General features: G+C 39.4%; 1 protein-coding gene across 4 annotated transcripts in view; it reads left to right on the top strand.

The window, feature by feature from the left end:
* The window catches only part of NAA15 (N-alpha-acetyltransferase 15, NatA auxiliary subunit), a 75,946-nt gene that overhangs the window by 13,591 nt on the left and 34,548 nt on the right, over window positions 1-27,807 (top strand). For 3 of the 4 annotated variants that reach the window (XM_059697991.1, XM_059697990.1, XM_059697993.1), the window contains exons 2-7: window positions 13,844-13,928; window positions 16,941-17,045; window positions 19,238-19,395; window positions 21,275-21,409; window positions 22,585-22,738; window positions 25,952-26,071. In XM_059697991.1, coding sequence (XP_059553974.1) covers window positions 13,844-13,928; window positions 16,941-17,045; window positions 19,238-19,395; window positions 21,275-21,409; window positions 22,585-22,738; window positions 25,952-26,071 — 757 coding nt within the window. The remainder of the gene's footprint in view (window positions 1-13,843; window positions 13,929-16,940; window positions 17,046-19,237; window positions 19,396-21,274; window positions 21,410-22,584; window positions 22,739-25,951; window positions 26,072-27,807) is intronic. The other variant, XM_059697992.1, reaches the window with a different exon arrangement.

Below are 27,807 nucleotides of genomic sequence, written 5' to 3'. Positions count from 1 at the left end.
TGGACATTTTAATTATGTTAATTATTCCAATTCATGAACATGGTATATGCTTCCACTTGTTTGCATCTTCTTCAGTGTCTGGTTATTTTCCGAATATAGGTTTTTCACATCCTTGCTTAAATTTGTTCCCGTTTTTTTGGAGGGGTTTTTATGGATGTACTTGTAAATGGGATTGTTTTCTTAGTTTCCCTGTCTTATAGTTTATTATTGGAGCACTAGTGCCCGGTGCATGGATTCGTGCACATTGAAAGGGAATTAATTAGAAGAAAGATTCATGTGATAATTACGTTACTGCAAAAAATTATATGTCAAAATAGTATATATAATATCTAATATATTAATAAAAGGGTAATATGCTAATTAGACCGGACGTCCTTCTGGACATCCTTCTGGACAAAGCCATGGTGGCGGGGCTGAGACAAGCAGTTAGGGGCAATCAGGCCGGCAGGGGAGAGCAGTTAGGGGGATCAGGCTGGCAGAGGAGAGCAGTTAGGGCAGTGATGGCGAACCTTTTGAGCTCGGCGTGCCAGCATTTTGAAAAACCCTAACTTAACTCTGGTGCCATGTCACATACAGAATTTTTTTGATATTTGCAACCATAGTAAAACAAAGACTTATATTTTTGATATTTATTTTATAGATTTAAATGCCATTTAACAAAGATAAATCAACCAAAAAAATGATTTCGGGTGTCACCTCTGACACGCGTGTCATAGGTTCGCTATCACTGAGTTAGGGGGATCAGGTTGGCAGGGGAGAGCAGTTAGGGGGATCAGGCCAGCAGGGGAGGGCAGTTAGGGGAGACCAGGCCAGCAGGGGAGGGCAGTTAGGGATGACCTGGCCAGCAGGCAGAGAGGTTTGAGGTGATCATGCAGGCTGGGGAACAGCGGCATCAGGCAGGCAGGTGAGCAGTTAGGAGCCAGCGGTCCTGTATTGCAAGAGGGGTGTCCAACTGCCGGTTTAGGCCCAATCCTCCGGTTTAGGCCCAATCCTGCAGGCAGTTGGATATCCCTTGAGGTGTGCCGGATTGGAGAGGGTGCAGGCCGGGTTGAGGGCAGAGGCAGTCAGGTGAGTAGTTAGGGGTGATCAGGCAGGCAGGTGAGTGTTTAGGGGCGATCAGGCAGGTAGGCAGACAGTTAGGGGCGATCAGGCAGGCAGAGTGGTTAGGGGAGATCAGGCAGGCAGGTGAGTGGTTAGGGGCGATGAGGCAGGCAGGCAGAAGCGGTTAGGGGTGATGAGGCAGGCAGGCAGAGTGGTTGGGGTGATCAGGCAGGCTGGCAGGCAGGTGAACAGTCCGATCGGTCCTAAGCCAAGCAGTCAGACATCGTCCGAGGGGTCCCAGATTGTGAGAGGATACAGGCCAGGCTGAGGGACTTCCCCTCCCTCGTCCACTAATTTCGTACACTGGGCCTCTAGTAGTATTATAAAATTAAAATGTGTGCGATTGGCACCAGTGAGAGCTTTATATGTATCATGCATGCATGAGTAAGTATAGGCCTGGGTGCATGAATTTTGTGCACTTGTGGGGCGGGTTCCTCAGCCCGGCCCGTACCTTCTTGCTGTCCAGGAGTCCTCGGGTGATGTCCAACTGATGACTTAGGCCTGCTCCCCAAGGGCCTAAGTCATCAGTCAGATATCCTTACCGCTGCTGCAGAGGCAGGAGAGGCTCCCACCACTGCTGCTGTGCATACCAGCTGTAAGCCAGCCTTCTGACTGAGCGGCGCCCCCCCCCACCCCTCCCCCGTGGGAGTGCACTGTCCACCAGGGGCAGCTCCTGGGTTGAGAGTCTGCCCCCTGGTGGTCAGTGCACATCCGAGCGACCGGCCGATTTGCATATTACCCTTTTATTATATAGGAGGATGCTAGTGCACGTCATATGTACTGGTTGTTCGGTTGGCCAGACAGTCAGTGAGTAAATCGCAAAGTGGTTCACGTTGAATGTCAACAAAAATAACCAAATTCACGATCAACAATGACAGGTCGAAATACACGTGTGTGATTGGCGCCAGCGAGAGCTTTGCATGTATTGTGCATGTGAGAATCAACATTTACTTTTATTTTTTTTAATATATTTTTTTATTGATTTTTTTTACAGAGAGGAAGGGAGAGAGATAGAGCGTTAGAAACTTCGATGAGAGAGAAACATCAATCAGCTGCCTCCTGCACATCTCCCACTGGGGATGTGCCCACAACCCAGGTACATGCCCTTGACCGGAATCGAACCCGGGACCTTTCAGTCTGCAGGCCAACGCTCTATCCACTGAGCCAAACCGGTTTTAGCAACATTTATTTTTAAATTGTCAGTGTGCGTCATATGTACTGGCCGTACGTATGTACTGTTGGTCACTTAGCATTTTATATTTATACAAGAGGCCCAGTGCATGAAAACTAATGCACTGAAGGGGGCTTCCCTCAGCCCGGCCTGCCCCCTCTCACAGTTTGGGAGCCCTCAGGGGCGGGAGGCAACCCGGTCATCAGGGGAAGGCGACGCTCCATCACACCTTTGCTACTGCCACTGCCAGCAGCGCAAGCCTCGGCTGGTCCTGGGTGGCTGGGTAGCCGCCATCCGAGGCTTGCCTGTGCCTCGGGCCAGCCCTGGATGGCTGGAGGGTTGAGAGGATGGGGGACTCCGGAGGCAGGAGCATGCCTGCCATCCTGGTGGGGCTGAGGGGACTGGGCACTGCCATCTTGTGGCTGTGGGTGCTGCCATCTTTGAGGGCGGGGCAGTAAATTGGCATATTCCCTCATTGGCTGTGGACGCCACCATCTTTGAGATTGGGGCAGCCAATTAGCATATTCCCTCCTTATTGGCTGTGGGCACCGCCATCTTTGTGACAGCATGAGGGTCAATTAGCATATTTCCTCTTTATTAGATAGGATATATAAAAGCCTAAACAACTGAACGACTGGTTGACTGGTCGCTATGACACGCACTGACCATCAGGGGACAGACGCTCAATGCACAGTATGGGGCTTCCTCTTGTCTGGATTGGGCCTGCGGGGATCAGGCTGAAACCGGCTATCCGACATCCCCGAGGGGTCCCATATTGTGAGAAGGCACAGGCCAGACCAAGGGACCCTACTGGTGCATGAATTTGTGCACCGGGCCTCTAGTCTATACTAATAAAAGGGTAATATGCTAATTAGACTGGGCATCTTCTGCACAAAGCCATGTTGGTGGGGGCTGAGGCAAAGGCGGTTAGGGGCGACCAGGTCGGCAGGGGAGGGCAGTTAGGGGTGACCAGGCAGTCAGGCAGGTGAGCATTTAGGAGTTAGCAGTCCCAGATTGCGAGAGGGACGACTGTTGGACATCCTCCAGGGGTTCCTGAAATAGAGAGGTGCAAGCAGGGCTGAGGGGACCACCCCCCCCACCTGTGCACGAATTTTGTGCACCGGGCTCTAGTGTGTAGATAAGAATGCAACTGATTTCTGAATATTTATTTTGTATCCTGCTACCTTACCGAATTCAGTTATCAGGTCTAGTGGCTTTTGGTGGAATCTGTATAGTTCTCTCTATATAGTATCATATTATCTGCTATATAGTAATCTTATTTTGAAGCTAGTGATATTTTTAAAAAATACATATTTTTACTGACAGAGAGAGGGGGGGGGGAGAAACATCAGTGATGAGAGAGAATCATCTATTCAGTTGACTCCTGCACACTCCCTGCTGGGGATCGATCCCAAAACATGGGCATGTGCCTTGACCAGGAATGCAACCGTGACCCCCTGGCTCATAGGTCAGTCAGTGCTCAACCACGGCGCCACACCAGCGGGCTAGTTCTATTTTTATTAACTCTGTTTGCTACTAGAGTTTATCCTTGGGCAAGAGCAGAAAATTTGAGAAAAATTTATGAGGTAAACTAAGTTGAATATTTGTTGTTACTTGTTCCATTAATTCGTGAGACTACTGTCATTTATAATGAGTGACCTGTTGTGGTAGTGCTTTTAGGAAAAAAAATAAGAGATCTATTGACATCTATTTCCTTATACACATGCTGATTCTTGATGAGTAGAGTGAATTCTTAGCAGTTATTTGGAGAGGTATGCCATTCTGAATTATTTTCACAGGTCACATTAACAGGAGATAATTGGGTTAATGGCATCACGTATAATTTCCATATGGAAGATTGCCAAGTTACATTAATTGGGAACATAATCATTAGGAACTGAAGCTTAATTACTGTTCTGAAGTGTGATAAAATAAAAGGCTAAGTGCTGTAGTATTAACATTTCATTCCAAGAAAGTGGAGTTTGATTTTTAATTTTAATTTGTTAAACTTAATTATTTGGTGGAATTATCCAGTTAATTTATTTTGTGTGTGTGTTTATTTTTCTCACCTTGTTTTTGGCATTTTTATTGCCAAAAGTATAATTATATAATACCGAGTAACCAAAGAAAACAAAAGGTGAGATAACAGTCAAATTTGTCGATTAGAAGATCTGTTAGAAGGTTAAAACTCTTGGGTTTAGCCGAAACCGGTTTGGCTTAGTGGATAGAGCGTCGGCCTGCGGACTGAAGGGTCCCAGGTTCGGTTCCGGTCAGGGGCATGTACCTGGGTTGCGGGCACATCCCCAGGGGGTGTGCAGAAGGCAGCTGGTCGATGTTTCTCTCTCATCGATGTTTCTGACTCTCTCTCTCTCTCCCTTCCTCTCTGTAAGAAATTAATAAAATATATTAAAACCAAAAACTCTTGGGTTTAATAACAATTATGAAAAAAACACACAATTACGCTAATAAAATTTCAGTATGTGGTGGAAAGAGCTTTTAGCTGGGACTTAGAGGGTGTAGAGTAGTCCAAATTTTGCCACAAGTAGGTATGTAGTCTCTGCCAAATTGTTTGTTTTCCAAATTTCACCTGTACAATAAGGGTTAAATGTTTTGTGCTTAGTTTACAGGAATATCATGAAGATTAAATGATATGTTAGTGTGAAATCTTTTTGAAAAAAATGTGTGCCTGTAAACAATGTAAGGTATTTCCAGTAAGACCAATAAAAAAAAACCTGGAATCCTGAGTATTTTAAGTTCAACTATACAAAATAAAGTCACATTGGTGCATATCAAGTAAGAATATCAATGCCTATGATTTTATATGGTACTTATTCATTATATTTATACAGGTTCATTTCATACTGTGGGATAGTAGACTGCTGTATAATTTTTGGATTAAAATTTTATTGTTAAAAAGGGAATATAGTTTAATTTTCTTCTTTTTCTAGCTCTCTCCTTTCTACAATGACTTTATATTATTTGTGTTAGTGGTTTTATTTTTTTTAAAACATCTTTTTCTGTCTGTTTTAGGCTACTTGACTATTCGAGAGGTAGTTATAATGGTTAAGTGGAATGGCTCTTTTTTTCCTGTCACGTTAGTAGCTGTGTTACTTTGGCCAAATTATATAGTGATTTCCCTAGACCTCAGTTATCTCATCTAAAATGAGGATAAAAAGAGTACCTGCCTCACTCCATTGTTAAGATTAAATGAGACAATCAGAAAAAATTTTATTATGGTAATGGAAATGTATGTACACTGGGAAAAATATGTTTAAATGACTTTTCCTTATAAAGCGTTTAGCACAGTGCCTGACATAGAGTAAACTTGAAGTATTTCATAGATTTCTGATGCTTTATATCTAGAATTTAAGGATTCTTTTTGATACTCAGCAAAGTACTTAAGATTACAAATGTTTTATTGTCTGAAGTCAGTGTTTGAAACCTGGGCTGTTTGATTCCAAAGGCAGTTCTTTTCACAACTTGACTAATTCCTTAAGGTTTTGTTTCTGGTATGTAAAAATTACATCTAAATGTAACCCTAGGATTAGGACACAGTGATGATTCAACCCGGCATGTGCCCTGACCAGGAATCAAACCGTGACTCCTGGTTTATGGATCAACACTCAACCACTGAGCAACACTGGTTGGGCAGGACTTCTTTATATATTCTGGATATAAGATCTTTGTTATCCATATTTATTGTATATGTCTTCTCTGGCTTGGCTTTTTAAAAACACTATTTTGATTTTTAAATTTCCTGTTTAAGAGATTCTATCTACCCAACATAATGAAGATATTTAAAAAATATTTTCTTCTAGAAACTTTATTATTTACCTCTCATATTTAGATCTGTGATGCTTTTATAACTTAGTTTTCTATTATAGAGTCATTGTGACTCTGCTTACCAGTATTTATTTTTTCTCTTAATTCTTCAGTTTGGCTAGTTTCTATTTCTGTGTCTTCCAGTTTATTGATCTTTTCTTCGATGCCATAATTGTTTTAATTTTATCTGATGAAGTTTTCATTGTACATAATTGTATTTTTCATCTGTAGAAATACTCTTTGGTTCTGCATTATATTTTTACTGATTTCAGAGAGGAAAGGAGAGGAAGAGATAGCAACATTAGTGATGAGAGAGAATCGTTGGTTAGCTGCCTGCTGCATTCGCCCTACCGGGGACAGAACTCACAACCCAGGCATGTGCCCTGACTTGGAATTTAACAGGGATCTCCTGGTTCATAGTTCGACACACTCAACCACTGAGCCACACTGGCTGGGCAATATGTTTACATATATCTATTTTTAATATTTTTCATTGATTTCAGAGAGGAAGGGAGAGAGAGAGAAACAACAGTGATGAGAGAGAATCATTGATTGGCTGCCTCCTGCATGCCCCTACTGGGGATCGAGCCCACAACCCAGGCATGTGCCCTTGACTGGAATCAAACCCAGGACCCTTCAGTCTGCAGGCCGATGCTCTGCAGGCCAACGCTCTATCCACTGAGCCAAACCAGCTAGGGCAGTTTATATTTTTAAATTCATGAGCACTTTTATAATAGATGTTTTGTTATCCTCATCTCATAGCTCCATCATTTCTCTCTTTTATTTCTCCTGGTTATGAGTCATGTTTTCCTTTTTCTTAGCTAATCTACTCATTTTTTTATTGGGTGTTGGGCATTATGAATTTTACATTGTTTTTGTTGGATTTAACTGTCTTTAAAGAGTGTTAGACTTGATTATAGCAGGCAGTGAAGGAACTTACACATCAGTCTGTGGTTTTGTTAGGGTGGATCTCTAGAGCATACTAATTCCAGGGTTAGTTTTTGTCTTATTACTGAGTAGACTTTTCCACAATATTTAGCTGTTTATTGAAGCTCTATTCTGGCTACTTGGAACTCTCAATACCATGTGAGTTCTAAGAATTGTTGAACTTACTGCTTTGTTTGGCTTTATGAAGTTTCACCCTACATATGCAAGACTTATCCTATCTAGTAAAGAGGGAATATGCTAATTGACCCTCATGTCATTGCAAAGATGGTGGCACCCACAGCCAATAAGGAGGGAATATGCTAATTGCTGGCCTGCCCTCAAAGATGGCAGCGCCCAGTCCCCTCAGCTCCCCAGCTGCCCAGGGCTGGCCCGAGGTGCAGGCAAGCCTCGGATGGTGGCTGCCCAGTTGCCCAGGGCTGCCTGAGGCTCAGGTAACTGGGGCCTGCTGAGGCTTGTGCTGCTGGCAGTGGCAGCAGCAGAGTTGTGATGGGGGCGTCCCCTTCTGCCGGGGTCCAGCCCCAGCGGGTCCAGGGGTCCCCAAAGGTGTGGACGGAGTCGGTGAAGAAGGAATGATACGGAGACAGCGTTCAGTTGATCAGCAGCCTAGCCAGGATCTCTAGCCAGGATCTCCAGCCAAGTTCTGGTCTGGATCTCCAGAGAGGTTCTGCTTCGGAGATCCAGCCAGGTTCTGTCTGAGATCTCCAGCCAGGTTCGGTCTTCAGGTTCTAGTCAGGTTCTCTTGCCATGTTCTATAGTCAGGTTCAGTCCAGGGTCTATTGCCATGTTCTCCCGCTAGGCTCTGTCTCTAGGCTCCGAGGCCAGTCCCTCTCCAGGATCCTCCGGCATGCTCTCTCCAGCAAAGTTCTTCTGTCTCTAGGCTCTGTGTAGGTTCTGTCTTCTTGATTCTGTTCTAAGTTCTGAGTGTTTCTGTCTTATAAGTTCTGTGTCTTGCTGTCTTGTTACATCTGTATTACCAGTTGATTTTAATCCTGTCAATTTCTATTCCAAAGGTTAGGGCGTTTCTTATGTCCATTCCAGGGAGTAAAGATTATGTAGCTTAAGCATGATTGTTCATAGTTAAAGTGATTAGTTACCCGCCTGGCACTTAGTTGAGGGGTTTTATTCCCTCCCTAACTTCAGGGGAAAATCCCTACCTGGGGATTCAACCTTTCTCGGAGAGGTGACCTTGGTTAAAACACAGTGCCAAGAAGGTGAGCAAACATATTAAGAACCGTATGCCATATATGCCAGGTCCCTTGAAACAGCAAGGATGGACCGGCTCCCGGCACCCTTCCCCTAATCGCCGGGTCACCACCTACCCCTGAGGGCTCCTGTGAGAGGGGGCAGGCTGGGCTGAGGGACGCCCCTCCAGTGCATGAATTTTCATGCACCGGGCCTCTAGTTATTCAGTAATTTGCAAATTGTTGGATCTCTTCCTCTGAATAATTCCATTGTTTTTTGCAAATGTTGTTGGAGTTCAATCTTTGTCTCTTCAACTTTGTGGACTATTTTGCTCTGCTTGGTATTATTCTTGTGCTGTGATCTATAAAGCAGTGGCATTTCTAAGCTCATCATGATTTTTTTTTAAAACATTTTTATTTTAATATATTTTATTGATTTTTTTACAGAGAGGAAGGGAGAGGGATAGAGAGTTAGAAACATCGATGAGAGAGAAACATCGATCAACTGCCTCCTACACACACCCTACTGGGGATGTGCCTGCAACCAAGGTACATGCCCTTGACCAGAATCGAACCTGGGACCCTTGAGTCCACAGGCTGATGCTCTATCCACTGAGCCAAACCGGTTAGGGCCTCATCATGATTTTATTTCCCCATCTCATGTGGTTCACAATCCAGCCCTGCCTGTTGTTCAGTGTCTGACAACAGTTATTTCATACTAGAGGCCCGGTGCACTAATTTGTGCACCGGTGGTGTCCCTCGGCCTGACCTGTGCCCTCTCACAATCTGGGACCCCTTGGGGGATGTCTGACTGTTGGTTTCAGCCCAATCCCTGCAGGCCAGGCTGAGGGACCCCACCAGTGCATGAATCTATGCACTGGGCCTCTATTATGCATATAAGATCTTTGGTTAATCTCTTTCTGCCCTCTGCCCTCCCCCCTTCCCTCTGAGATTCATCAGTCTGTTCCATGTTTCCTTGCCTGTGCATTGAGCCTCTGTCCCTGGTGGTCAGTGCATGTCATATAGCTACTGGTCGAATGGTCGCTTAGGCTATTTATTTTGTCCAGTTTTTTTGTTGGAGAAGGGAAGTTCAGCCTCACCCATCATGGCCAAAAGTGGTAGTTCTCTTAATACATTTTTACAGAAATAAGTTTTCAGAAAGCTAATTGAGGGTTTTAAGAATAGTGCACTTAAACTGTGTGCTGTATGTATGTTTTTCCTGGAAAATAGTGACAAATGAAGCAACCCTTTTAACTAACCTAGTCTTTACATCATAGCTTCCTTTACTGCTTTTTACTGTTTTTATTATAATTATACCAGAGGCCTGGTTCATGGATTTGTGCACTGGTATTGTCCCTCGGCATGGCCTGCAGGGATCTGGCTGAAACCAGCAGTCCAATGCCGCCTGCCACTCCGGCTCATCCCAGCCCCGCTGTGCCTGCCCGGGGCTCGCACCTAGTCAGTCCCAGTTGGGAGAGGCTTGCGCTGCCACAGCGGTGCTTGCCAGCCATGAGCCCTGTGTCTGACACCCATCTGTTAGCTGAGCGGCACTCCCACTGTGGGAGTGCACTGAACACCAGGGGGCAGCTCCTGCGTTGAGCATCTTCTCCCTGGTGGTCAGTGTGCGTCATAGCGACCGGTCGTTCAGTCACTTAGGCTTTTATAGATATGAAAAACGTTATTTCTTTTTAATCTTTAATTTCTTTATTGGTTAAGGTATTACAAATGTGTCCTCATCCTCCCATTAACCCTCAACTCCCCTCCCCACCCCCCCCACTCATGCTCTCATCCCCCTGTTGTCCGTGTCCATTGGTTTGGCTTATATGCATGCATACAAGTCCTTTAGTTGATCTCTTCCCCTTACCCCCACCTTCCCCTACTTTCCCTCTGGGGATTGATAGTCTGATCGCTGTTTCTCTGTCTTTGGATCTGTCCCTGTTCATCAGTCTATGTTCTCTATATTCCACAAATGAGTGAGATCATGTGGTATTTATCTTTCTCTGACTGGCTTATTTCGCTTAGCGTAATGCTCTCCAGTTCCATCCATGCTTTTGCAAATGGTAAGAATTCCTTCTTTTTCACAGCAGTGTAGTATTCCACTGTGTAGATGTAGCACAGTTTTTTAATCCACTCATTTCTGTTTCCAAATCTTAGCTATGGTGAATTGAACTGATATAAACATAGGGGTGCATATATCCTTTCTGATTGGTGTTTCTGGCTTCTTGGGATATATTCCTAGAAGTGGGATCACTGGGTTGAATGGGAGTTCCATGAAAAACGTTATTTTTAAGCTTTTCCTGTTAAGTAAATAGGAACACTAAGTTTAGTTGCTTAGTCTTGTGTTTCTTTGATTACATACATTTGGTAGTAACTCCCAAGTTATAGTTTTTGTTCTCCCCTTCCTCTTATCCCCCAGGTCATTCAGCCTGCTGAGTGCTGAGTTGATTGTGGGAGGGGCAGAGAGTTAGGAAGCAATTGCAGAGAAACTGGGACTGATGGACCTACTAGATCAGGGGTGGGGAACCTCTAGCCTGTGGATTCATTTGGTCTGGCCCTGCCAAGAAATTAGGGGTGAGATAATTAAATGTTTGACCAAATATAGCAGGTTAAATTTTAAGTTGATAATTTTGTATGGCCCATGAATGATGTTATAAATATCCAAATGGCCCTTGACAGAAAAAAAATTTTCCCACTCCTTTACTAGAGGATGGAAGTATGAGGGAAAGAAAGGACCAAGGATAATTAGTTTTTTTTTCATCGTCATCTGGTTGGATGAATTGAGGGGAAGATATGTACTGAGATGGGAAAGACTTGGTGAAGAATAGATTTTGGGGTGAAATCAGTTGTGTTTTGGATATATTAGTTGAGATGTGAAACAAACAATGTGGTGAGTACATAGTTGGTATAGAACAAGTCTGTAGTTGGCTGTAGTATTGAGCTGTAGGCAATTGGTTTCTTGATGCTACATGTAAAAAGTTACTACATATGCTATCATTTTGTCATCTTTTGCATTAACTATCCCTCCCAGATTTTGAATATATTATTTTAAAAGTTGTGAGTAAATTTAATGACAGTGAATATCTTTTAGATGCAGGTTTTGTTTTATTGTAACATACAGTGACTTAAAAAATAATTATGAAAGCACATGTTGATACCTAAAATTCAAATAATAAAAAAATAAGTAATTTCCCCCTCTGTCACCCATGCCTTCCCACTCCAGAATCAAGTACCCTCAGTCCTCCTAGCCATTTTATCTGGTATTTGCTTTCTTTTGTTTAACAATATATCACTATTTCTTGATACATGACTTTTTGTTTTTTTGGTCGTTGTTGTTAATCCTCACCCAAGGATATTTTTTTCCATTGATTTTTAGAGACAGTGGAAGGGAGGGAGAGAAGGAGGAAGAGTGAGAGGGAGAGCTATTGATATGAGAGAGACAAATAAGTTACTTGCTTCCTGTACATACCCAGGGTTCAGGGATAGAACCTACAACCCAGGTACTTACCCCCTTGACTGGGATATGAACCCACAACTCCTCTGTGTGCTGTCTGATGCTGTAACCACTGACCCTTACCAGCCAGGGCGATAAATGACTTTTAAACATTTGTTGACTTTTGGTTATGGAATATGAGGACTTAGAACTTCATCACTACCATGTTTGCCCTCTTTCCTTTTCCTCATTACCTCATATCACAATATTTCAGTAAATTAGTACTTAATACTTACATTTTTATAATCATGTATATGTTGTTCACTGGTAAGCCAAATATTACACTAAGATCACACTTTCTTATATAAGTCTTTATTTCTCCTGGAGTTAATATCTGTCTCATTTATGCAGTTATCTGGTTTTCTTTTCTTTTTGTTAATTGATTTCAGAGAGGAAAGGGGGGGTGGAGAGAGAGGGAGAGAGAGAGAGAGAGAGAGAGAGAGAGAGAGAGAGAGAGAGAGAGAGAAGAGAAACATCAATGATGAGAGAGAATCATTGATTGCCTCCTGCATGCTCCACACTGGGGATCTAGTCTGTAACCTGGGCATGTGTCCTGACTGGGGAATCAAACCATGACCTTCTGGTTGCTCAACCACTGAGTCATGCCAGCTGGGCAGTTATTTTGTTTTCTGTAGACCTGTTACTTTTCTCCCAAATATGCCTGTACTTCTGTTATGTGGTTATAAATAATATTTTCCATGTTATGAAGTACATCAGTTTCATTTTTGCCTTTGTTGGAAATGTATTCCATGGTGTCCTTTGGCTTCGCTTCCTTTTTTATTTTGGAGTGGTTGTTCTCTAGTTCTTTTTTCTGCATTAGATTCCTTAGTTACTAACTTCCATTTTGTCTTGTTAAATTTTTTTTGATTCTTTTTAATAAACTTTTCTAAGGGAGATTACATAGAAATAGAATTTTAGCTTTCTGAGAAGCCTTAAAATGTCACATTACTCATATAGTTGGTTGCTAATCTGGCTGGGTATAGAATTCTAGATTGAAACTTAATTTCCACTGAATTTTCAAGGCTGTGTATAGTTTTCTGGCTTTCAGCAATATTCCAGTACTATTATGGAATAAAAGGTGCCATTATGATTACAGATCATTCTTATGTTTGTTTGTTTCTTTTCCTTCTCTTCCTCTGGAAATTTTTAAGGACCTTTTCTTTTTGGGCTTTGAAATTTCATTATGATGTTTCATGGTATGGGTCTTTATTCTTCTTTATTATTTTGCACGTACTTGTTTGTCCCTTTGCAGCTTGAGAGACTTCTTTCTTCAATTAAAAAGAAAATTTGTTTTGAAATATAATTTCTGCACTTCTACTTTTTTTTCAGTTTTCACTTTATATAATAAGTAGTAGCCCTGTGCATGAATCTGTGCACCAGTAGCTCGATGCCGCCCTCCAGTAGCTCTCTGCCCACTGCCCCACCCTCCTGCAGCTGCCCAACCCCCCCATACCTTGCTGCCCTGCCCCCTCCTGTAGTTCTCTGCCACCCACTTGTAGCTCACTGCCCCACCCTCCTGATCCGTGATCCCGTCGTAACAGGGTTGGTTGTTATGCATCACAGCGTAACGACCACTACATATTACATCTTTATTATATAGGATTAGAGGCCCAGCACACGAAGATTTGTGCAAGAATAGGCCTTCCTTCCCCTGGCTGCTGGCACCACCTTGGCTCTGGCCTGGAGCCGCCTTCTGCCTTTGTGGGCTGCCCGGAGGCTGGGAGCAGCCAGGGCGGGGTGGAACACCTGTGTTGTCACCATGGCGATGATGCAAGCATCCCAGCCTGGCTGCCGCCATCTTTGTCGCATCAATTTGTATATTCCCTCCTTACTGGCTGTGGGTGCTGCCATCTTTGTGGCAAAGTGACTGTCAATTTGCATATTCCATTTTTATTAGGATTGTTGAACCTTTTGGAGTAAGCTAATGATTTTCTTATTTTTTTTGTAATCTATATTCTGTCCTTTTGTTTTATTTTCTGTATTTGAACCTTCTGTATTTTTTTTACTGGGATTTAAAAGAATATGGAAGTAGTCTTTGATTATCCTATTGTGTGTAACAATAAAAAATTTCGCAACGAATTTAAACTTTTTGCATTTCTTGCTAAACTTAATTTTTCTTTTCTTTAACAGAGATGTTATGAGCATAAACAGTATAGAAATGGGTTGAAATTCTGTAAACAAATCCTCTCTAATCCCAAATTTGCAGAGCATGGAGGTAAGTGTAAATACCATATGCTTACTTGTGAGTATGAATAGATAAGGCTTTGCTTACTTGTCTGGCTTCATTTATTTGGGTTCTATCACTTCCTAATGCCTTAAATAATTTCCAGAGAGAATGGACTTTTTTATCCTTGACGTCTGTTTTTTGAATTTAGTGTCAAGAAAATGACACACACATTTTACTTGAGTTCTGACATACCTATTTTAAGACTAAACATGGAGGGGAGGCAGAAGCACCTAGTAGAATAAATATGCTTATTTAAGTTGAATCAGTAAATTTATTTAAGATGTTAAAAGAAAAATTTGCTTTAGTATTTTGATCTGGGGAATTTTATTCCTTAAAATAACTTACTCAGAAAGTGCCCATTTGGTCCCAGCGTCTTTTTATTTAGCATTATATCTTAGTTTTTTCAGACAGTCATATTTAATGCATGATTTGTATATTGTAATCTGAAAATTTTTTTGCCTTTTAGCTTTTGCCTATGTGAGGGTAGAAGATTGGACAGTGAGATGTTTGTAGAGTAAGGGAAGAGTGTTTAGCTAAACTTGAGATGAGGCAAGGGAAAAATAAGCTTTCATAGGTCAGAGTTATATAGTTAGGAAACATGGCTCTTTGGTAGTTAATTTGATAGTGTTCTCACTATTGGAGAGAGTAATAGTTTTCTATTAGCTTTACTTTATTAAAATAATAGCACTGTTTTTTTCTTTTCTTTTTTTTTTTTTAATCCTCACCCAAGAATATTTTTCCATTGATTTTAGAGAGAGGGAATACAGAGAGAAACATCAGTGTGAGAGAAACACATCAATTGGTTGCCTCCTGCATGAGCTCTGACCGGGGCCCGGGCCCAGGAGGAGCCTGCAACGAAGGCACATGCTCTTGACCGGAATCAAACCTGGGGACCCTTGGGTCCGTAGGACGATGCTCTGTCCACTGAGCCAAAACAGCTAGGGCTAACACTGTTTTAATGTTGTTAAAAATATTTTTTGCTGGCCAGCTGGATATTAGGTTGTTTTTATTTTTTTCTAAAGTAAAATACTGGTCATATAACTTTAGTAATGTAATGATAGAATTTCAGTATAGCAGAGACCAAAGTTCATTGTTCTAAAGTGCAGTTTCTCATATTTATTTATTTATTTTTAAATATATTTCTTTATTGATTTCAGAGAGGAAGGGAGAGGGAGAGAGAGATAGAAACATCAATGATGAGAGAGAATCATTGATCGGCTGCCTCCAGTATGCCCCCCACTGAGGATTGAGCCCACAACCTGGCCATGTGCCCTTGGCCGGAATTGAACCTGGGACCTTTCAGTCCACAGGCTTACACTCTATCCACTGAGCCAAACTGGGTAGGGCTAGTTTCTCATATTTTAACATATCTGAAATTAGGTTGCATATGAAGGATCGTAACCTAATGGAAAATATTTTTTAACAATACATAAAATGATGGTTTGTCTTAAACGTAATGGCATCCTGGGGTTCCATTAATTAAGGTACTTTAAGATGTTTGGTAAAGCTTGTAAGAATATATTTTACTTGTTTGATAACAAAGGGTTACTTTTTACAGTACCGTGCCAAATATATTTGCTTTCTTTTCATTTATACATGAGGCCCGGTGCACGAAATTTGTGCACTCGGTGGGAGGGGAATCTTTCAACCCGGCCTGAGCCCTCTCGCAATCTGGGAGCCCTTGGGGGATGTCTAACTAACAGGCCCGCTCCCCAACAGTCGGACATCCTTAGTGCTGCCACAGAGGCAGGAGAGGCTTCCGCCACCGCCACTGCACTTGCCAGCCACGAGCCCGGCTTCTGGCTGAATAGCGCTTCCTCTGTGGGAGCGCACTGACCACCAGAGAGCAGCTTCTGCATTGAGCGTCTGCCCCCTGGTGGTCAGTGCATGTCATAGCTACTGGTCGTTCCACTTTTCGGTGATTTGCATATTAGCCTTTTGTTATATAGGATGATTTATAACAATTTAGTACATGATTTCTCCCCTCTTTTTTGCTTTTATTTCTTTATCTGTACTTTCCTATAAATGTTTTTTTCCTTTGAGCCATATTATCTTTTATTCCTACATAATTTTTCTATAAATTCTAAATTTTAGTCCTAAAAGTTAGACAAATACATAATAATGAATATTTTTATTCTTTTGTATATCATAAAATATATATTATAAAATTAAAAATATTTTTTTGCCTTTTCTAAAAAATTAATGTTGCCCTCAACTTCCTCTTTTATTTATTTAATTTTTTTGTTAATCCTCACCGGAGGATGTTTTACCATTGACTTTTAGAGAGAGTGAATGAAGGGGAAGAGACAGAGAGAAACACATGCCTTGGTTGCCTCCCACACACACCCCCGTACTGGGGTCAGGACCTGGGACACTTCAGTCCACAGGCTGACTCTGTATCCACTGAGCCAAACCGGCTTGGGCTCAGGTCCCTCTTTTAATCTGTTTATTGTGAGTGACACGAGTCTGATATCTTCTTTTACTTGTATATTTAATAATATCCTAAAGAATCATTGTAAAAGAATGAAATTTATGCATATCAGAAATGTGTATGTGTATAATTTATGTGTATATTTTAATCATTGAGCAATGATTTTAATCTCTGTAATTTGGGTTCAAAGAAGTAAAATCTGTTTTGTGATAAAGTTTTTTCATACTTTAAAGGAGTAATTATATAAGGTCATTCTATAGAACTTCCCTAAAGAATAGTAATAGAGCTGTTGTATCTCGTTAGCATCTGAATTTCCAGATATTAATGCATTTTGTACCTTTCATCTAAAAAAATAAATCTAGGGAGGCCTAGAGTATAGAAATGTGGTTTAACTTTGGTTTGTCGATTTTTAAAATATTTTAATTCTGTGCAAACCTGGAAAATTTCCTAATAATCTTCAGTTCTTAGGGTAATGTAACATTTGTCTTTGAGGTTATGGTTATCTTTTTTGTTGTTAACTATTTTAAATGTTTAATTCCTTTTTCCTACTTTTTCTTATTTTTTAATAGAAACTCTGGCTATGAAAGGATTAACATTGAACTGTTTGGGTAAAAAGGAAGAAGCTTATGAATTGGTTCGTAGAGGTTTGAGAAATGACTTGAAGAGTCATGTGTGTATCCTTTTTGAGATATATATAAAGATTGGATTGGGGTATCTTGAGCTAAGGTAGTAGTTTGGGAATCAGCAGTTTTATATTCCTCTTACCATGTAACTCCAGAGGAGTAGCAACTGCCTTCCTTCAGGGAACACTTTTACACATCTACCATGTTCTAATGCATCTATTTACAGATTAATAGACTTGCCTTTTTAAAGTATCTATGAAAACTCTTCCCATGCTTCAAAAAGAAGGCACCCTGCAGACCTTGTCATGATCATAAATTAAAGAAGGGTGTACACTAAGGAATATTGGAAGCCATATAGTGCACTGTTTAAGAGCACATGTTTAGGAGTATACTTCACTTAGGTTTGAATCCCAGCTCAGCTTCTTTCTGGTTGTGATCATAGGGCTTAGTTTCCTCATGCGTAAAATGAGGGTAATCAGAACCAACTCACTGTGGTGGTGTAAAGATTAATGATGCTTAACAAAGTCCCTGATAATGCTAATTACTGTGCTATACAAATTTTATCTTAGTAAGGAAATATGAGGGTATCAGTAAGTACAAATGTCTGAGGGAAGATAGAGGGAAAGATTGTGGGTTGCTATTTATTAAGTAGTTTTTAAACAAATATTTTCTTGCCTATTTTGTGGGCAAACACAATTTTAAGTGCTGAAACACTTAGCAGATTTTCAAATGTTTACCAGGCCCTTGGCATAGTACAAATTAAGAAATGAAAGGGTATTAATTTAGAAGCATATACAGAACATTTCTGAGTATTACATGAAATGTTAGTGCATGCTAAAAAATTATCACTATTCCAGTAAAAAAAAAAAAAAAAGTGAGTTGGGAATAACCAGAAACTAAAAAGGTCAGCAAATATTAATTAATCAGATGGTTGTAGATGTCTTTTTATCATTTTTAATAATTGCACAGTGTTCTATATGTTATTTGCCATGGTTTATATAATTGGGTTCCTCTTGATGGACATAAGACTCCTTGAGGGTAAATTTTTAGGAGGTGAAGATTAGAGGCAGTTAAAAGGTGTTACAGTGCTCAAGAGGTGATTGAAATGGGGAGGAATGAGAAGGTAAATAATGGGGCAGATTATAAAGTGTAGTGTGTTTTAGGCTTTTCAAAACCATGTTCCAAACAACAGAAGATTTGTTAAGCCTTACTTTGTCATTCATATTATGAAAAGATTATTTTTCAAGTAAAATTTTATGTTAAATATATATTTTTTAGTTAAACATGCCACCCTAGCTATTCTATATTTTACTGTTCTTGAGAATCCCTGCTGTATAAGTTACTAAATTAAAATTTTTGAACCTGATCTGAAAGAGAAACTTCTGTAAATTTCCAGAAAGGGGAGTGGATTTTTTCCCTTTTGATTATGTATGTGTTATAAAGGTTACTTTGGCAGGAGAGAATAAAAGCAGAATTGAAGGTGGGAGAATGGTGATTGTCGTAGTAATTAAGATCTAAAGTGAAAAGTACTTGTGTTAGGATAGTGGAAATACATATTTTCCCCCTTTATTCCATTTTTTTTTTTTTTTTACAACATGTAATTTTGCTTATATATGTCTCTTATTAGACTCTTAAGTTCTCTGCATGCAGGAGACTGCCCTTTTGGGTCATCTCCCACCCTAATTATTAAGACATTTTAATATATGTGGAATGAAGATCTTTATTTTATATGTGGTTTATTTTTAGGAACTTTGTTCTGCACTAAGGGTTCTCTCCCGAGGACCTTGTTAGCTAAAGAAAATAAAATATACATCATTTAAAATAATTGTATGTTGTGGATACCCATTCCCTCTTTTTTCTTTAGATATTAGCTAATATTTATTGAGCATTTGATGCCAGCCAGTGAGCACTTTATATGTGTTATTCCAATTAGTCACCAAACTAATGCTTTACTTTATAGACTTTCTATTTACATTTTATAATTGAGGAAACATGGCCAGATTAAATAACTTATCGAAGGTCATAGAGCTAACAAGGCAGGCTAGACCTGTTTGCTCTGGTTTGAAAAGCTGTACTGTTTTCCTTTGTATTAAACTATTGTATCTTTATATTATCTCCTTTTTATTTAATGCTTGTAATTTTATAAATAGCTATAGTCCTCTGAGTTTCCTGGGGAATATTATTGGAATACTATCTCTTGACTTAACTAAGTCCTTTAGTTGTATCCTTAACTAAATCTTTAGGTTGGCATGTTTATGGCCTTCTCCAGAGGTCAGACAAGAAATATGATGAAGCCATTAAGTGTTACAGAAATGCGCTAAAATGGGATAAAGACAATCTTCAAATCTTAAGGGACCTTTCTTTACTACAGATTCAAATGCGAGATCTTGAGGGTTACAGGGTAAGTAAAATAAAGAATTTTTTATTCTAGGAGAAAATATTGTTAAAATATAAACCTTTTTTTAGTACTTTTTGATAATAAAATTTTCCATTTTTATTTTATTTATTTTAAAAAAAATATATTTCATTGATTTTTTACAGAGAGGAAGGGAGAGAGACAAAGAGTTAGAAACATCGATGAGAGAGAAACATCGATCAGCTGCCTCCCGCACACCTCCCACTGGGGATATGCCCACAACCCAGGTACATGCCCCTGACCGGAATCGAACCTGGGACCCCTCAGTCCACAGGCCGATGCTCTATCCACTGAGCCAAACCGGTTTCGGCAAAATTTTCCATTTTTAAAAAGAATTTAGTTAAATCTTATACCTTCCCCCAGTAGTGATTGTGTTTATGACTGGACTATTCAGATTTTAAAAATAAATTTTTTACTTTGAGGCAGTTAGATTACTCTATAGGATTTAGTTAATCGATTCAGTAAAAATTAACAATAGTCCTCAAATAGGCAATGCCTTTGTCTGCTATTAACATTTAAATATTAGTTGTTACATTTTTCTGGGAAACAAATTTTTTTGTTTATTTTTACCCTCGTTGAAACTAATATTCTGTCTTTGTAGCTACATTTGAATTCTCTCTTTTTAAAAAAACTATATTTTATTGATTTTTTACAGAGAGGAGGGGAGAGGGATAGAGAGTTTTAGAAACACCAATGAGAGAAATATCGATCAGCTGCCTCCTGCACAACCCCCACTGGGGATGTGCCCGCAACCAAGGTATATGCCCTTGACTGGAATCGAACCTGGGGCCCTTCAGCCCGCAGGCTGACGCTCTATCCACTGAGCCAAACCGGTCAAGGCTACATTTTTTTTTTTAATATATTATTGATTTTTTACAGAGAGGAAGGGAGAGAGATAGAGAGTTAGAAACATCGATGAGAGAGAAACATCGATGAGAGAGAAACATCGATCAGCCGCCTCCTGCACACCCCCTACTGGGGATGTGCCCGCAACCCAGGTACATGCCCTTGACCGGAATCGAACCTGGTACCCCTCAGTCCGCAGGCCGACGCTCTATCCACTGAGCCAAACCGGTTTCGGCTCAGGGCTACATTTTAATTCTTAAACATTCTATTAAATTAGATGATTGCTTTTCTCTCTTTTTTCTCATGTAGTACCTGCTGAGCTATTTTCTATAGATCTTAATTCAGTAGTTGTGCATTGTATTTTTTAAAAATGTTTTTCCTTTGTATTGTCTTTTCCATCTTGTCTTTTCTTAGAGATAAAAAATCAGAAAATGATGATGTGTACCTAGTTATAACTTTTTAAAAAAATTACAAGATTACCTTGGAGGCTTCATTGTGCTTTTTTTTTTTTTTTAGTCCTCACCTGGGAATATGTGTTTTTAAATTGACTTTAGAGATAGAAAGGAAGAGAGAGGGAGGGAGGGAGGAGAAAGAGAAGGAAGGGAGGAGAGGGAGAGAGAGAGAGAGAGAGAGAGAGAGAGAGAGAGAGAGAGAGAGAGAGAGAGAGAGAGAGAGAAACATCAATTAGTTGCCTCCTGTATGCACCCAGATCGGAGATTGAACCTGCAACCTGGGTATGTGCCCTGACTGGGAATTGAACCTGTGAACTTTCTGCACACTGGGCAATACTCCAACTAGCTGAGCCACACAGGCTAGGGCTTCATTGTGCTTTTTAAGAAAATATTTTTTTGCTTCTGTAATGCTATACAGTATGGATATTTGAAACTGTTTTCTGATATTATTCCCTGCATTGTGTTGCAAATTGCTCAGTGTTGTGGGGGAATTAATATGATCTTTTTAAGGAGCATATGCTTTCACTGTAAACCTAAGAAAAAGTTTTTTCTCCCCTGCCTTAAAGGAAACAAGATATCAATTACTTCAGCTTCGACCTGCCCAGAGAGCATCATGGATTGGTTACGCTATTGCTTACCACTTATTAGAAGATTATGAAATGGCAGCAAAGATTTTAGAAGAGTTTAGGAAAACACAACAGGTAACATTCAAAAGCCAGACCTAGTAAACTAGGCCCGATTCTAAATATAACTAAAAGAAAGAAGTGTACAAGAAGAGCATGCAAAGAACTTCCTAGAGGAGTTCACAGACATTACTAATTTAATATTTGATACATTTACCTTATAATCTCTATATCTATTTATCTGTTTATAGTTTCTTCTAAAAACATTTGTATTTGCAGACACAATGCTCTTTGACTCCTAAATGTTTCCGTGTGGTATTTCCTAAGAATAACTCTGTAGTTGTGAACTCTATAGGATAGTACTGTGTAGAGTATTTAAAAATTAGGAAACTTAACATTGATAGACTATCTAATCTCTAGCCCATTTATCAATTGTCTATATCCTTTCTAGATTTTTTTCCCTATTTCAGGATCTAGTTTAGAATCATACCTTACATTTGCTTATTATCATTTCTCTTTGGTCTCTTTTAATCTTTGGAAGTTTGGGAGACTTCCTTTGTACTTCATGACATTGATATTCCTGAAGAATATAGGGTAGTGATTTTTGTAGAATGTCCATCCATTTGGATTTGTTTTTTGGTTCCTCATAATTAGTTATAGTTATGTATTTTTGGCAGGAAACCACAGAGTGTTGTTGAGCCCTTCTCAACTCATCACACTAAGAGGCACATAATGTCTGTCTGTTCCATTTGATCACTTGGATAAGGTGTTATCTATTAGGTTTCTTCACTATAAACTTATTTTTTCTTTGTTATTTTTTTCTCTTGGTGTTAAAACACAATTCGAGACTTTATGGGTAGCCTGTTCATCAAATTTTACATTTATCCACTGGTCTTAGCATTTATCGATTATGATTCTTGCTTGAATCAACTGTTTCAGTGATAGTTGCAAAGTGGTTATTATCTCTTATTCCTTCTAGATTATTTGACATTCTGCTATTAAGTAAGAGCTTTCCTTTCCCCTTATTTATTTATTATATGTAAGGACTTAGGGATTTTTAGTCAGTGGGTTATAAATTAGTACTGTCATTATTACTTAATTGTTCCCTAGACAGATATTTACTAATTTAAAAAATTTACTTATATCAATCAGATTGTGTCCTTAGACTTCTTGTATGTATTTGAGTGTATAAATAGTTTTCTAATATGAAAACAAAATTCTTAACTGTTAATATTCCTTATATCCATATATAGACATCCCCTGATAAAGTGGATTATGAATATAGTGAACTCCTTTTATATCAGAATCAAGTTCTTCGGGAAGCAGGTCTCTATAGAGAAGCCCTGGAACACCTTTGTACCTATGAAAAGCAGATTTGTGATAAACTTGCTGTAGAAGAAACCAAAGGTATTTTTTTTAAAGAATATCATTTATTCTAGCATTTAATTATGACAAAGAGCAAGGTTAAAAATTTAGTTGCTGTTGAAAATTGCATGTAATTCAACTTTTTGATGATAGAAATCCTGTTCAAATAATTTTTAATCTGGGAAAATTACATTTAAACAATGAATATTGTTATAGGTAAAAAAAACAAACGTTGAACAATAAAAATTATTGAATGAAGTGACTCAAAATATTTTTTCTTTAAATAAAGTATTTTTGATCTTAAAATATAGGGTGTTGATTAAAAAAACACAGGATGTAATTGCTTAATTTTATATAACAGGATTAAATTTCTTAGAAATACCTTATTAGCAGAACAGGATGTGTATATCAGATTTCTTATATAGCTATATCAATCTTTACTAAAGTATATATGGGACATTCCTGAAGTTCTTTATCGTTTATCTGGATATAGAAAGAATATGAATTGAAATCAGAGATTTGGGTTTATATGTGTGGATTGCAATAGGAGGGTAGGGTTTTAAATAAAAATCGTTAATGCTGCCATTTATTATAGGACTGAAAAAAAAAAGTCTTATGGGTTTAAGAGTCGAGGAAGTGGTAATGGAAAATGAAAGAATGACAAGTAATTAAAAAAACAAGTACTTTCTAGGAATTATCATCTAAAGTGTTGCTTTGCCCTTGTTAGTCCAGAGAACTGAAATTTGCTGGTTCCAAATTCCATTGGCTCCCCTTGAAGTTGAACACAAGAAAACTGTGGTATCTGTTACATAAAACTGGATGTAGCCATTGTTTGCCTGATGGACTTTGAGCAGATGATATTGCTACTGGCGAGAAAAAAATGGAAATTTAAGGTTCCTGATCCTCAGTTATGAGCGAACAGTTCTCTTTCACTTGAGTTGTCATCCCTTAATGGTCTCTTAGTTATAAGGGGAGGAGATTTATGACTTACTGGGAATATCGCTAGATTGGAAAAAAATAGTTCAAATTCCTTGATTGGCTGGCTCCTAACTAGCTATATGATCAAGGGCAAGTCTTGGGCCTCAGTTTTTTTTATGAAAGCACACGACAGTTTTCAAAATACTCTGATATATTATTTCATTTGCTTCTCTTGATAACTTTATTAGTTATAGGGAAACAGTGATGGGTAAAACGGGTTACAGGATCAACAAAATATTTTTATAGCATGTGCTTATGTTTACTTGAGAATGATCTAATAGACACAGAATATTTGATACAGTAGAGGGTTTGTGATCTAGTGGATAAGTTAAAGGCTTAGCCTTAAATAACAACATGATTAGTTCATCCCCAGAGATGGTAGAGTATATGGGCATTGAGTGGATGTGTAAATGTAGCGGGCATTTGGGAGTTCCAGTTGCTTTCATTTTCTCAATAAAATAGGAAACAGAGCCATTGGTTCATTCCATAAAATGTGTTGAATACCTGCAGTGAGTCAGCTATTGGGGACAATATACATAAAGAGATTAGAAAGGAAATGAGTGTAGAATCATCAGTCTTTGGGAATTCCAGTAATAAAGTCATTGTTGTTATTGGTGGCGCAGGGTGAGGGGGTAAGCAGGATGTCAGGATAATTTGGGAACTTCCTGGAGTAGGTGAGTGGGCATATAGATAGGCAGAAAGTTTCATTAATTCTTATTCCATCAGTGCCTTTTACAAAGAAAATGTGGGAGAAGATGAAGGGAAGGAAATGTGGATGGGTAGTTTAGGGGAGAAAAGTTGCAGGATATTTTGTATATTCTTAGTGAAGTAGGCTTTTGGTTAATATAAAGCAGGCTGTTATTCTCAGCACTTTTGAGATTTTGAGGCTGAAATGTTGAGGGTGGAAGTCTCCTTTATGTTACAGAATGTTTAGCAGCATCACTAGCTTCTATTTATCAGATACCATGGCATCACCCCCTCCACCTCCCTTTACTGTGACAACTAAAAATTCTCCAGATATTGCCAAATGTCCCCTGGCTGGCAAAAGTGCCTCTGGTTAGAACCACTGGTATAGGCATTAAGAATATGTGCTCTTTCAGCCAAATTGGTTGGGTTCAAATTCTGACTCCAACATTTAACTAGCTGAATGACCCTCAGCAAGTTATACTTAAGTCCTCTCTGCTTTAAAATGATGAAATTAATGATAACCTAACTCTTAGAGTTTTGAGAATTGAGTTAATGTATGTGAAACATTTCAAAGTCACTAACAAAGTAAGCACTCACTAAATGTTTTTTATTATCTGGTGAGAGCAAATGGTGTAAGGATATGATTATAGTTTGAAAATAATAATTTTGGTCAATAGGAGCTGTCGCATTAAGGATAAGAATTCTGAATAGTGTTTGAGGCTTATGTGAGTTTGGAGCTCATATATTTGTAGTAAAACCAGTGCCTCTGTCCATTCATCTGATGACTTTGCTTTTTTTGTGGGAGAAGGTGTGGAGCAAACACTTTGGCATTATCCAGGCCTTAAATTTCTAAATAAGGGAGCTGAGGTTTGAGACTGATTTTGATACTTGGGGCTGCTAATATCATTCAGGGACGAGATTGGTCATGCAGCCCAGAGAAGACATGCAGTGAGTCTATGGGTTGCTGAGATGGCTTAAAGCAGTGGTCGCCCGCGGACCACCGGGTGGTCTATGAAGTCCGAAAGGTTGGCGACCACTGGCCTAAAAGAAAAGAAAGGAGTGGGTTTTCTGTAAGGTTGAAGGATAGGATTAGTGAGACCAGAAGGGGGAAGACAAGTAAGTTCAGCTTAAAGTAAGATGTCTATTTGGTAGTTGGAAGCACTAGAAAACACAGGTTTTGGATGTGGCCGTGAATATAGGTACTACAGCAGAATAGCTTCATAGTTAAAAGATGATAAATGTAGGGTATTAGATTAGGTCATTAATTTGGATGTTAAATTGTCCATATTATGTCAGGAATAATTAAGTAGTAGTTGATGGGTTTGGTGATTGTGTTCCAATAAATTTGGGAAGTAGCTTGGAGTTAGACAAATATCTGAATAAATTGAGGATGTGATGAGAAAGGCATTTCTAAATATGAACTTGGGGAGAGACCATAATATTACATGGTAAATAGTCTTGTTGAAGGGAATTGGGAACTCAGGAGGATACCAAATGCATCCACTTCCCAGCATTGAAGAGATCTTAAAATTTGAGGGGAAAAAGTTGTAACCAGAAAATATGTAGTTAACTTCATTTGTGTTTTATCAGGGGAACTTCTGTTGCAATTATGTCGCTTGGAAGATGCAGCTGATGTGTATAGAGGATTACAGGAGAGAAATCCTGAAAACTGGGCCTATTACAAAGGCCTGGAAAAGGCACTCAATCCAGGTAGCATTATTTAAAACTTACTTTCTAAGTTTTAATTGCTTCTTTTGTAATTAACATGTATTTTATTAACTCATTCAAAAGCATAACTGGAAAAATAGTAAAGAATTGGATCAGAATCTGAATACAAAAGTACATTTGTAAACTTCCATTTAATATGGCAAACAGCATTTTCTGAAACTTCTCTTCTACACAAATTCATAGATATAGTTAAGAGAAAAAATTAGAAACAACTTTTAAAAATTCACAAATGTGCCCTGGCCAGTGTTGCTCAATTAGTTGGGCAGTCTCATTACCAATAGATTGCTGGTTGAATTCCCTAGTCAGGGCACATGCCTGGGTTGCAGGTTTGATCCCTGATAGTGGCTGTGCAGGAGGCAGCTGGTCTATCTATGTGTCTCTCTCACATTGATGTTGCTCTTTCTCCCCCTCTTCCTTCCTCTCTAAAAATCAGTTTAAAATCATTAAAAAAATAAAATTAAAAAATTCACAAATGCATATAAGCAGTATCAAAAGCATGAAAGGGAAATTTCCATTGTCAGAAATGGAGATGTCTCCCTAAAGGAAAGAAGCAAACATAACTTCTCTGGTAACCTGTGGCCACAGCAGAATGGCCTGCTGGGGTCCATGGATATAGCTGAAAGAACAGCACTTGCCTAAATGGGAAGAGGGACTAAATTTCCATCACTCAAATAAACTTTTGAGACACCCCCCTCCCCACAATTTCCTCCATCACCCTCTCCCATGAACAGGACCCACTTGTGAGGACAGGCCCAGAAACATGTTACCTATAGATAGGCCTGCCTGTTCCTCAGCCAAGAGGATCTGATTTGAAGCTGTGTTTCCCTCAAGACTGGTATTGAGCCATTTCTGATATAATGAGATATGCAGAAGGAACTTTGTAACAATGTCATACTATCCTAGAACACCAGCACAGGAAAGATCATTATCAATGCTAGCAAAAGGGAGAGTGGAAATAAAGGAGGAATCTAAGGTGAGGACAGGGAATTGCAGCCATGAAATATGAATAGTGATGAGAAAGTACCAATTAGGAATCTGGGAAACAAAAAACCTACTTCGTGACTTAAAAATCTTGATTGAATAAGAGAGGCCACAGCTGAGGGGAGATTAGTGAAGTAGAAGATTGATGAACTGAGGAAAGCTCTCAACTGAGTGTAAAGAATAAAATACAAAAGAAAGAAAGAGAAATGGAAGATAGGGGATAGATCCAGAAGCTCCAAAGTAAATCAGAGGACAGGAGTTAGAAAAGGAGAGGTTGCCCCAGCCAGTGTTGCTCAGTGATTAGGCACCAACCCATGAACCAAGAGGTCACCAGTTCAATTCCCAGTCAGGGCACATGCCTGGGTTGTGGGTTAGATCCCCAGTGGGAGGCATACAGGAGGCAGCCCATCAGTGATGTTTCTCTCTCGATGTTTCTATCTCAATGTTTCTATCTCTTTCCCTTCCTCTAAAAGTAAATAAAAACATAAATAAAATACAAGTCAGATCTGGTCATTAAAAAAAGAAAAGGAGAGTTGAAGAGAATAGTGGAAGAAGCCATCTATGGAAATACAATACTTGAGCCATTCTCATAACTACAGTACAGCAGTTGTCAGATTTTGAAAGGCTGCCTAGAATAGAAGAGGATAAAGAAAGTTATGTATTTTTTATGACTATAGGTATTTAAAATGTGAAAATATTAGAAGGAAGGAAATATTCTGAAATGATTGTTGATGCAT

The sequence above is a fragment of the Myotis daubentonii genome, chromosome 5, assembly GCF_963259705.1.
Source record: "Myotis daubentonii chromosome 5, mMyoDau2.1, whole genome shotgun sequence".
Taxonomy (NCBI): domain Eukaryota; kingdom Metazoa; phylum Chordata; class Mammalia; order Chiroptera; family Vespertilionidae; genus Myotis; species Myotis daubentonii.
The sequence above is the reverse complement of the archived record's forward strand: the minus strand, read 5'-3'. Positions and strand labels throughout refer to the sequence as shown.